The 13,102-nt window shown below is 38.9% G+C and overlaps 1 protein-coding gene across 1 annotated transcript; it reads left to right on the forward strand.

Annotated features, from left to right (window-relative positions):
* Positions 1 to 636: 636 nt before the first annotated feature.
* ppp2r2ab (protein phosphatase 2, regulatory subunit B, alpha b) lies at positions 637 to 12,711 on the forward strand. The gene is made up of 10 exons (XM_083895312.1): positions 637 to 704; positions 4,320 to 4,388; positions 6,767 to 6,864; positions 7,017 to 7,182; positions 7,288 to 7,400; positions 7,501 to 7,678; positions 9,019 to 9,183; positions 9,286 to 9,455; positions 10,263 to 10,354; positions 11,365 to 12,711. The coding sequence occupies exons 1-10, from the start codon at positions 698 to 700 to the stop codon at positions 11,642 to 11,644; spliced, it is 1,338 nt and encodes a 445-aa protein (XP_083751438.1). The 5' UTR covers positions 637 to 697; the 3' UTR covers positions 11,645 to 12,711.
* Positions 12,712 to 13,102: the final 391 nt, after the last annotated feature.

Here is a 13,102-nt window from a genome sequence, read left to right on the forward strand (position 1 = left end):
ATGTATCAGCTGAGTTTCCTCACGTGACACTGTCAATATATTACAAAATACAACAGTTAATTTCCTGGTAATACGTCACACGCGTTGATTTATTATTTACAAAATAAAATCTGAACACAGTGTACACATATATGTAAACATATTAAATTTTTCCCATCTTTTGCTCTACTTTTTCCTGTTCTATTTTGTTATAATTACTTCTCATACCCATCATATTTGTTTTTCTTTTAGTATCAGTCACTCGTCGACCTTTGACCCTTTGAGCTGCAGATAGATAGATAGATAGATAGATAGATAGATAGATAGTGTGTGTGTGTGTGTCTGTCTCCATCATCATCATCAGTAAAGAGGGCGTTGACGTGCACGCGCGCGGCTATGCTGCTCGACTTGCTTGAAAAAGCCTGTAGTGCACGTGCACTGAGAGGAAGAGGAAGAATAAATGAGTGTGTATGTGAGAGAGCCGGCACACACACACACATACACATACACATACACACACACACATTAAAATAAGCGGTGGATTAATTTAGCGCATGTGCTGCTGCAGGTTTGCGCACAAACACGCACGCACACACGCACGCACAGAGCGAGAGCGGAAGAAAAAGTTGAGATCCCACGAGTCAGCGTCGGCGCGTGGGAGTGGGCACGGGCAGCAGGATCGTGACTGACGGAGGAGAGCTCCACTGTGTGTCTCGTCATGGCAGGTAATTTATCACAATTCTCTTTAAAAATCATCTCACAAACACACAAACAAACAAACAGTAAACACGTCTGTTCACTGCAGCTAACCACCTCTGCTAGCTGCTAACGCTAGCACCAAACTGCAGCGCCGCCGTCGCCCATCTGGCCTGAAGCTAGGCTATGCTAGGCTAGGCTAAGTAGCAGCAGCCGCCGCCGCCGCTGCTAGCTTGGGCGCTAGCTGTTTACCATGATCCAGTAAGCTAACTCCCTCCGTGACTGTGCAGCGCTGACTCTCCGCAGTCGTAACCGCCGCTTCTTGGACTCCTCTGCGCAAACGTGTCAATTATAACCGTCTCATTTTGCGGTTGTATACACAAATAAAACATAAAACTGTGCGTTTATTTTCTCGCACGTCTCTGTAAGTGTTTATACTGTTGTGCTAGCGTTAGCTGAAACTTTGACATTGGCCACATGCAGGCTAACAGTGCGGGCCTAACAACTGCTGCTGCTGCACAGTCCAAAAACTGCCTTTTGTTATTTATTTAAACGGTTTATGGTTTAAATGAAACGTGACGTCAGATAACTGTGAGTGTGTTGATGATGTAAATATGAAAAGCTTCACTTTAATGAGGCTGAAGCAGTCATGTATGTGTGTGTGTAGCTCTAACGTAGCTTTGTACGTTTCATTCATCAGATGAAACATGACTTTGAATGAAGAAAATCATAGTGAAGGACATGTTTACTGTTTGATTAATGTCTGCTCATCACACACTTAAACAGGTCATTTTTATCAGTTAAGTCACTATTATTCAACCCTTTCATTGAGCTACATTTGATTTGAATCACAAAAGGAGGGAACAGATCAGCTGTCTTTGTAATGTGTTGATCATATTCCATTATATTAAATAATAACAGGTCACATTAACCTAAATACACCCTATGCATGAGGGCTGAGTAATATGAATATTGTGGATAAGTATCAGATGATATATTTTTTGCCCTCTGACACTTTGGTTTAATTGCACATTTGTTAAATAAAACATTTAAATTAAACACATGTTCAGATTTAGGCCTATTTTAAGACCTCACCTTACACAATAACTGTGGAAAGTAAATATATTAAACAATACCTAAACTTAAAGTTTGATGTATCTGCTCAAACATGTTATTATTCCAGTTAATAAAAGCAGCCTTTCTGCAATGACAGTTAACTGTGATTGTACTTCTTGATGCTCCTTTTTTAAAGATTTTCAACTTGTGCAGAAGTGACCTGTGTGAAGAAGAGTGACTTTACAGCGGGATAAAGGTGGAGAAAGTTACATTAAGAGATTAACGCGTCTCGTGTCGGGTGGTTGTGATTTTCATCACCATCCATTATGTACTTATTTATCCTTAGCTCACTCTCTCTCTCTCCTCTGTTCTGTGCCACTCACTCGTTCAGCGCCGCTGCTCGTAAACTCACCTGCAGACGGGCTTCACCTCCACCGAGTCATGTGACGTAAAGGCTTCATATGTTCAGAGAGAAGCCGGTGATGAGACTGCGTTTAGGAAACTCACGATGGTTTATTTGTGATGCAGCTCGTGAAATAAAATGCACAGGAATCGCTGTCATTTAGAAATGAGATCACGTCACGTGTAGTTGTGAATCGAGATCGTGATTTTTTTTTTTTAACGGTTTGTCGTGCAGCCTTAGTGGACGATGTATCCTATCATGTCCCCGTGATTCACACACCTACTCACTCATTCATTTATGAATGAATAAAATCGCGGCGCATTACATTGAACTGTGACTTGAACCACTGGTGGTTGTTTTTGAGTGACAGCTGTGCTACACGGCAAAGAAATAGGTCACGGTCGTATTTTTAGTTCATTCCTCGTGTGTGTGTGTGTGTTTGGGCGGAGAAATGTCACTGATGTTTTGCTTTTACACACAAACTGATCAGTGACACGATTCGCTCGTTTAATCACCTGATTGCTTTCTGCATTTTCTCCTGCAAAGGATGCTGGGATGTCTCAGTGAGAGTGCTGCTTTTTGTCTGGATCTGTACCAAACCCTGCTCTGGCACTTTGTGTTGAATTCCCGTCAGTGTGTGTGTGTGTGTGATGAAACCTGAGTGACTCATAAATGTCCTTGATTGTTCTGCAGAGCTGCTTCATGGTCGCTGATGTACAGGCTAACTTATTGTCCACCTACCAACACTTTTAATTGTGTAATAACAGAAATTATTTAAAAAAATAATAAATGCATATGAAAAATATGCAGACTTTAACAGGGTTGTGCAATGAGATGTTGGAGAACCTGTTGAGGCGAGTGATGGCAGAATATTTTCTCCTGTTATTGTTGTTATCAGATGCTGCTGAAGACTCCCTTTATTTGCCTGTTATTAGTAGAGATGGTAAAATATCACTTCATTCATGTCTGATAATGATAATCTTAATTATCTTGTCTATTAATACAGGTATTGGTCTGATGCAGTTGTTTTACTCCCTTTAAACCACAAAGGAACTGCGTTAATAACACATTTGTTGACACATTTCAGGCTCTTTCAAAGACATAATTCTCCGTCTGTGGAACAAGTATTCTTATAAAGAAGAAATAAACGGCCCATAACACGACTGCAACCAACCATACGAACGTTGGCTTCGTAAAATGCCAGAAAACATTTAGAATATAAAAATGTTTATTGAACCGGGAAATGATGATGTTCTCATATGTCCACAAACCATCAGTTTTTAATGATTTCTTTGTTTTATGGAGCAAAGAACCTGGAAAATATTCACATTTAAGAATCTGAAAAATCATAGGTACTTTTTTAATGATAAAAAAAAATTTGTCTATGTTAATTTGTATTAGATGAATTAATGATCCAGAGAATTTGACCAATATTTGATAACAACCAATGAGGCATGGCACGATATCACAGACTGGAGTATCTTCTGATGCTGACATCAGTTTTTTTAGACCTTTTAATTAACGATGAAGCCGTTTGATTTAAAGACACAATTCTCCAACTGTGTCGCAAATGTTCAATATTCTTCTTCCCTAAAGAAGAAACCCACACCATGACTCGGCTAAAATACTGTTGCTGAGCTTTGTTTACGTTTTTACAGTCTGTGTATAGTGAAGCATGAGATGTACAGGATTCTCAATAGATTTGCACGCTTCTCATTGATGTTTATCAGAAAAAGAAAAGCACAACAATAGTAAAGGCTCAAGTCGATGAATGCACAATGTCAGTATCTTTAAAATGTATTATCAGATATTAGCAAACGTGTAACGATCACCTGATGCGACTGATGACAAACACTGAATAAGCTCTTCCCTCCTTGACTGATATTCTGGCGCTCTAAATAAAAGCTGGAGATATTTATAGATATTAAAAGCTGTCCACTATCACACATTCCTGCTCAAATATCATGCAGTCACAGAACTTTGTGTAGATGTTTGATTTTTATTAAACCGTGAACCATAATAGCAAATACTTTACCATTCGTGCATTCCCTGAAGCTGCTTCCTGTCGAACACTTGCACTCACACGTTTACAAAGTCGTCTGAACTCGCTCTATATGAAGTTTTGACTCACGGCCAACACCCACCACGTTTAATAAAGCCTTTTTATTATTCTATGTCTCTGCAGGACCTGGAGGTGACATGCAGTGGTGCTTCTCTCAGGTGAAAGGAGCCATCGATGATGACGTCGCTGAAGGTATGACCTCTGACACACACACACACACACATTCTTGTACTTGCTGCATACTGAGGACCAGCATTTCCACTTTATAAATCACCACAATTACAAATATCTACTTCATGAATGTCATCTAAAAAGAACTACTGGTTGCAGTACAATAAAATGTCTGCAGGTGGAGCCCCAGAGCAAAAGTTTTGGTCCAAAATTTTAAAAAATCCGGCAAAAAAAATGTGGTCCAAAATTTGAAAACAAAATCTGACCCAAAACGTCTCACTATACTATGTCATCCAAAAGTTGAAAAAAAAATATTGTCCGAAATTTGACAAAAAATTTTTTGCCCTAAATTTGACAAAAAAATGTTGCCCAAAATTTGACAAAAAAATTGACCCCAATTTTTGGTCCAAAATTTGAAAAAATGGGAGAAATTTCTGTGGTCCAAAATTTGACCCAAAAAAATGTTTTGTCCAAAATTTTACAAAAACGTCATACTATACTATGTCATCCAAAAGTTGAAAAAAAATTTGAATTTTTTTTTTTACCCAAAATTTGACAAAAAAATTTTTACCCAAAATTTGACAAAACGTCATACTATACTATGTCATCCAAAAGTTGAAAAATTTTTAAAAAAAAAAATTTGGTCCAAAATTTGACAGAAAAAAATTGACCCAAAATTTGACAAAAACGTCATACTATACCATGTTGTCCAAAATCTTTGACAAAAATTTTTTGGTCCAAAATTCGAAACAACGTCGTACTATACTATGTCGTTCAACATTAGAATTTTTTTTTTTTGACAAATTGAGTATAGCATGTTATAGCAACCTAAGGAAGTGATTTGAATGAAAACAAAGTGAGGACCGGCCAAAATGTCCTCACTCTGTAAAAATGACCTCACTTTGTTGGTTAAAAACCCTCACTGGTCCTCAGTGTACTGCAAGTACAAGAACACACACACACAGACAACAGTTTTGCAGTGAATGAGCAGGTAAAAGCTCATCATCTTCCTCAGATGGATCTCCGCTCACTCCCTGGTGTTAGACATAAATATGATAACCTCTCCTCGGCTTTATCCGTCACTCTGGATTGACTCTGTGTGGTTGTCGTGCAGAGACGCAGACAGAGGTGTTTTGACAGAGTCTCTCTGACAGAGTCTCTCTGACAGAGTCTCTCTGACAGAGTCTCTCTGACAGAGTCTCTCTGACAGAGTCTCTCTGACAGAGTCTCTCTGACAGAGTCTTACACAAGTGTTGCAGCTTCTCTGTCACTTGTCAGTCTGGATACTTCCCTCATGTTTCCTGCTGTGATGTGACAGCAGTCTGTTTCCTCACTCCATCCTTCTGCAGCTGCAGCTGCTGCTTCACATTAAGACATTTCCACAGACAAAGCTGCTGTAAGACTGCTCAACATTCACAAAGTGCAGCCTTCAAAATGTACAAATGTTTATTATAGAACTGAAACGATTCATCGATCACTACATTAATTGCCAGCTATTTTGATGATTAAAACCAGATTTCTGATTGTTTCAGCTTCTTAAATGTGAAAATTTTCTTGGTTTCTTTGCTCCTCGTAAACAAAGAAATCATTAAAACAGAATCATTTTGGTTCGTGGACAAAACAAAGACTTTCGAGAACATCATCATTTCCAGCTTTGACAAACACTGATCAACGTTTTTTAACATTTTATGGACCAAACGATTCATCGAGAAAATAATCGACAGATTAATCGATTACGAAAATAATCGTTAGTTGCAGCTCTAGTTTATTATAGCGTCCAATAATGAGGTCATATTTTCGCCCATGTTGTCTGTTTGTGTTTTTAGCGTAAGTTTATCCACATGTACGGCTCAGTTTAACTCTGCCATGTTGGCAGGAAAAACAAAGTGCATAAATATCCAATAACATTGATAACAATTTACACATTTAAATAAAATAAACCACATAATAGAAAAATAACATATCATTTATTTGATTTGTTGCTTATAAATATTTCTTAAAATCTGTCGTACAGATTTTACACCAATTTAAAACGAATTACGAGACGTAAAAATTCAAAACATTTATATATAATAACCTTTCAAGGCCCTTTGTTGTTCCAAACATATAATGGATGCTGATGAAATAATGACTCTAAAGGAAAAGTATATCAACCTTTAGGTCACGCACATTATCTCTGACACAGAGCTGCAGGGAGAACCACCATGTTCACAACCCTCCATCGTCTTTCTGCTCCATCGCACAACAAAGGGTTAAGTGTGTGTGTGTGTATGTGTTGGGAAGGAAAAGAGGAAAAACTAGGTCTGCTCTACACGCCCAGACGTCCGTCTTTATCTCTGAACATCTAACATTATGAGCGTACGCTAACAAAGCTGTCATGTTTGTGCTGGACTTTGCAGCGGACATCATATCCACAGTAGAGTTTAATCAGACGGGAGAGCTGCTGGCCACGGGAGACAAAGGTGGACGCGTGGTCATCTTCCAGCAGGAAATAGAGGTAAAGCTTCTTCAGTTCTTCTCACGTACCGTTTAAATTAAAGGTCTACATGATGGTCGTGAGTCCTGCTCTGATGTATGACGGAGCTGAAGGTGATGGGATTCTTAAAATCACGTCGTTCTAACTTCTTTCATCTTCTTCTCCTACGACAGAATAAAAGTCCGCCTCAGTTTCGTAGTGAATACAACGTTTACAGCACTTTCCAGAGCCACGAGCCGGAGTTCGACTACTTGAAGAGTTTGGAAATCGAGGAGAAGATCAACAAGATCCGCTGGCTCCCTCAGAAGAACGCTGCTCAGTTCCTGTTGTCCACCAACGGTGAGTTAACCATCAAACATGATGACACGTAAGCAGGTGTTTAACCGCAAAGTGAAGCGTCTTCAAACGCAAGAATACGACCTGTGTCGCTTCCCTTTTGTGCAGATAAGACGATTAAGTTATGGAAAATCAGCGAACGAGACAAGAGACCAGACGGTTATAATCTTAAGGAAGAGGATGGACGTTATAAAGACCCTAACACTATCACATCACTGCGGGTGAGTTAGCACAGAGGCTTGTGCACAGGATACAGGGAATGACGTATGTGTGGATCTCTCAAATAAAAAGTCCTTGCTTTGGTCTCTGCTCTTGGCTCAGGTTCCAGTTTTAATACCCATGGACCTGATGGTCGAAGCCAGTCCACGCCGGGTGTTTGCCAACGCTCACACCTACCACATCAACTCCATCTCCGTCAACAGTGACAACGAGACGTACCTGTCTGCAGACGACCTGCGCGTCAACCTGTGGAACCTGGAGATCACCGACCGCAGCTTCAGTATCCTTCACTGCTCGTGTCGCACCAGTGTTCATCACAACTGTGACACCAGTGTTTTCACCAGGCCAATAACATGAAGAAGTGCTACCTGAGAATCTGAACTTTCAACTTTAAATGAAAAGAAATGGCTCATTATTTCATTATTTGCTCATAATCTCAATCACAAATTTATGTTCAAATCAAATGCAGCAAAATGACGGAAAAACAAATGTATTCAGCCAAATCTCATGTGAATATTTTAATATAATGTTTTCCCATTTGTAGAATGAACAGACACTGATTCTGCTGCATAGTTCTTCCAACAAATGCAGATGACTGCCACCTGCTGGTCAGGGAAATCACTTCCTCTGGTTTAAGCCGAATTTTCTGGCATTGTTTCAAATATTTCCAGTGACAGTTTGCCAAGTGTCTTCTCATGTTACTGAAAGAATTGAAGCTTTGTTAGCTGTGTCATTAAGTCCAGTTGCTAGCTTAAAGTTGGCGTATGATGGACCTGGAGGGCGTGTCCACGTCATTTCACATCATCAGTGCGTGTACTGAGACAGTGTTACTGTATAAGGCAGCATAAAGGTGCGTCTTTTTACATACGTATTAAAACATACAGAACAAGACAACAGACAAACCTCTGATAATCTAACAGTGAAGACACAGCGAGCACAAAGTCGTCTCTGCAGCTGACCTGAGGTCAGAGAATGGAGATGCTACGGCTGTGAAAAACAACCTAACATTGGAATTATTGCACAGAATCATTCAAATGTGCTACTGGACCAAAAGTCATATCTCGATATATTTTAGTTGAATAACGATATACGATATATATCTCGATATTTTTTCCGCAAAGTGAGAGCTGTGAAATGAAATGTTCAGTCAAAGTCAAATATGAGTAGTTTTATTACTACTCGTATAATAATAAAATGAAAACATAAACACTGTATAACAACAGGAGTGCCTTTTATAAAAATCAAAGCTCCGTAAGGTGCACATTTAAATAAAAAAAAGCCTATAAAATAGGCCAATCTTTTTCTGAAATAAATGTGTGTGTATGAGAAAAGTACAATATCAAAATGTTTTAGTTTGACAACTATAAATGGCTTTTGAAAATCAAATTACAGATTTTCTTCTCTTATAAAAGAGCAAAATATGACAAACCATAGTAAAGGACAGCATTTATATATAGAGACGACAAAATAAAGTGCTCATTTTAAGAAATTTTTTTTTAAACATGGTCTAATTCCATATCGCATTTAAAAAATATATCTATATATCTTAAATATCGATATATCGCCCAGCCCTAATTTACTGTCATCAGTTAGCGTTGACCTTAACCCCGCGCTCTTCAGACATCGTTGACATTAAACCTGCCAACATGGAGGATCTGACGGAGGTGATCACGGCCGCAGAGTTTCATCCTCATCAGTGCAACACCTTCGTCTACAGCAGCAGCAAAGGAACCATCCGTCTGTGTGACATGAGGGATTCAGCCCTGTGTGACAAACACTCTAAATGTTAGTTACACCATCACCATCATCATCATCATCATCATCATCACTGCGTCTCCACCTCAACAGCTGTGTTTAATAACCCTGTTGTTGTTGTTTGTGCTCCAGTGTTCGAGGAGCCAGAAGACCCCAGCAATCGCTCCTTCTTCTCTGAGATCATCTCGTCCATCTCTGACGTCAAGTTCAGCCACAACGGACGCTACATGATGACCAGAGACTATCTGTCTGTGAAGATCTGGGACCTGAACATGGAGAACAGGCCGGTGGAGACTCATCAGGTCAGACATCGGCTCTTTATTCACTGCTTTAAATGGAACAGCACATGATTCTCCATGGATTATTATTATTATTATCATGTTACATGAACACACACACAATGACAAATATTCAAATCAAGATTAATTATTGCACTAAAAGTGAAGTTTTACCAAACTTATGGACAAGTCAAAGTCTGCTTTAAGCTTCGTTGTAAAGAAATGTAATTCTTTCTTCTGTATTTCTCTCATTAAGGTGTTTTAAATCTTTTATTTTATTTATTTAACCTTTATTTAACCAGATAAAAGACCCATTGAGATCAGGATCTCTTTCACAAGGGTGACCTGGCCAAGAAAGGCAGCAGCACACATCAGAAGTCTAAAATCTATTGAATTAAATGTATTTATTTTAGAAGATATGTTTAGGTGAACAGTGGACTGTTTTATTTATATGACAATCATAAAACGGCTGTAGACACTGCTGCAGTTTGAGTTCATCAGGGTTTTCAGTTTGTCTTTAAACTCCTCTAATGCTGCAACTAACAATAATCTTCATAAAATTTAAATATGTTGATTAATTGATTGTTTGGTTCATTAAAAACAGATTAATTGATTAATGAAGAATCCACAGCTATTTAAAACGCTCCAATCATCGATGAATTGTTGCAGCTTTAAACTCTAACAGTGGCCACACCCTTTTCCCCCTCGTTAATCCCTGTAATATCACAAGATCTCCACAAGGAGGCAGCACAGGACATGTATTGTGACTGACTGTAGCGGCGTGTGTTGTTGTGTTCCTCTGTGAAACGTCCTGTTCACTCGTGTTTCCAGGTTCACGAGTACCTGCGGAGTAAACTGTGCTCGCTCTACGAGAACGACTGCATCTTTGATAAGTTTGAATGCTGCTGGAACGGAAACGACAGGTGAGCGTTTACTACGTTTACCCTCAGCATCATCTCAGATTGTTATTATATCCGTGAGAAACGCGCGGCGGATATTATGGAATCGGTCTCGCACGTCCGCAGATTTTAGCCGTTAACGCGATAACTGTAAAGGCGTTTGAGATTAAATGTTCTTATTTGTTTTATGGGTCACATACCCCCTGTAGATGATCCCTATTGATTTTGAGCTGTCTACCATTATTATTAATTAGTTAATTAGTTAATTCATGATATAAAAACCATATTTTCGCCTGTATCTTCCAAAGTATTGCAGGTATTGGCTTCAAATGTTGCATGGGCATCACATTCCACCTGAGAATTATCCCTGTCTTTGTAGCTTTATTATTAATTAGCAAGTTAATTAATTTATTATGCTAAAAACACATTTTCAGTTTTATCTTCCAGACTGATGGAGATATTGCCTTCAATTTTTTTTTACAATGATTCATGTAACAACTATCTACAAGTACAATCATTATTACTTTGGCTATGATTGGTAATAGTTACATAAGAAGTTAACTGGTTAACTTATTAGTGAACACAGAAAAATAGTTAAGGCATTTTTTCTTTATTATTGAGCTCATTTGGACACATTGAGGATATCATGGGTTTATTTAGCACTTATTCATAATATTTATTACATTATAATATACATTTATTAATTATCATATAAAAAATAGTTAAGCCTCCATTTCTTTATTAATGCATTGAATGGAAAGTTTGAACATATTGTAGCTTTTTCATGAAATGTAATAAACATAGTGTTTGCTTTTTCATGACATTTGGACACTTTGAAGATATGGCAGGTGTGGTTAGCATTTTAATATTCATAATATTTAACAATGTATAATAGGTTAACTAGTTTGAACTAGTTTAAAAACTAGAGAGAAATGTATGAGTTCAGGTATTCTGGACAAGTTTGCGGATATACCCCTTGCTGTCGGCCAGTTTGCATAGGTGTTGATCCCGTGTTTGTGGTGCGTCCTCCTCAGCGTGGTGATGACCGGCTCCTACAACAACTTCTTCCGGATGTTCGACCGCGGTCAGCGGCGGGACGTCACCTTGGAGGCGTCCAGAGAAAACAGCAAACCGCTGCAGGTCCTCAAGCCGCGGAAGGTGTGCGCCGGTGGCAAACGCAAGAAGGACGAGATCAGCGTGGACAGTTTGGACTTCAACAAGAAGATCCTCCACACGGCCTGGCATCCCCAGGACAACATCATCGCCGTGGCAACCACCAACAACCTCTACATATTCCAGGACAAAGTGAACTAACTCGGCCGTGGCGTGGGATGATGTCACGTGACCTGCCGCAGCTGATCTGTGGTGACAGACTGTGTGGACAGGGGGCGCTCTGCTCTCGTCGTTTCAGTGATGTTGTGCCAATTTGTTTTCCCGTTGCTCTGGTTTTGTTTTTTTGTTTTTTTCCCCGTCTCACCTGGCCCTTGTCTGCCCCCTGGAGGTTAACGTGAGTAAAAACCTCTTCCATTTACGTCAGATTGTGAACATACACTTATTTTTATAACTATCCCCCCCGTGGATGTCTCTGTGATGGAACATCCCAACACTTCTTTAGTTGCTCCCCGTCGTCGTCGTCCTGTGCCATTGTAGTCTTTATTTTTCTACCAAAAAGAAATTGCCAGTCTTTGTTTTTTTGTGTTTTATTCATTATTCTGTCATAGTTTTTTTTTTGTTTTTCTGTTCAATCGTGAGAACTCTCTGTTTCCTGCTCAGACTGCTGCCCCCTGGTGTTCGCGTGTCCATGAATTTACGGCGTGTTTCTGTCACCGTGGCTTTAGGTTCTGGCTGGCCAGAGAGGTCGAGTCTCTACACGAAAGGTTTCTTCTTGTTTTTCTATTCAACGGTAGTCGGGTTTCAGAGATAGCCTATTGAAAGATAAATATTACAATTGTCATATTTATATTAAAAACGTTAAAAAAATGCCACCACATCTGCCCCGTCCTATTTTGTGAAATGAAGCTGGACCTCACAACATCTTTATTTTTATTTGTGTTATTTTGTTTGTTTTTTGTTCCTTCCATGGTTTATACCACAGCTCTTGACAACAGGGAAAAGCTTTGATTTGACACTGGACTTCATGACTGCACCAACGTAAAGTACTTGTCTGTGTTTGTAAGACTGTGGTTTAAAAGAAAAGAGAAACATTATTTGAGGCATTAAGTCATTTAAAGTTGTTTTTTTTGTCTAAACTACTGCAGACATTATTATTATTATTATTATTATTATTATTATTATTATTACTGCTCCTGTTGTGTATGTGGTGATACATTACTCAAGGATTTACAGCAGTCGATGTCTCCACACACACACACACATATTTAAAACGTGGACAGTTCAGACTATATCGATGCCTCTGATAATGTGTATAACTACGATTTTAATCTATGACGGTGAAGATAATAAACTACTTTTTGCAGTTTTGCCTCATGGTTGCTGTCGGGGAACGAGATCAGTGTGGAGTTCTTTTGGTTTTTATCAGTTTTGAGGCCGTGTGTGTTCACATCAGGAGAATTTTGCTTTATATAAATATCTGAATGTTTAGAAATAAGACATTGGTTGTCTCTTTATATCAAAGTAGACACATTTGTCTAAAAGTTCTGGTGGAGAATAATGAATGTAAAATTGAGGAATAGGCTGAATATTCAAAAAAAAAAAAAAAAAAAATCCTTTTAACTGTAACTGAAGGTCATGAAAGTCACGCTTTCTGTGAAC

Source organism: Microchirus variegatus, assembly GCF_963457635.1.
Source record: "Microchirus variegatus genome assembly, chromosome: 1".
Taxonomy (NCBI): domain Eukaryota; kingdom Metazoa; phylum Chordata; class Actinopteri; order Pleuronectiformes; family Soleidae; genus Microchirus; species Microchirus variegatus.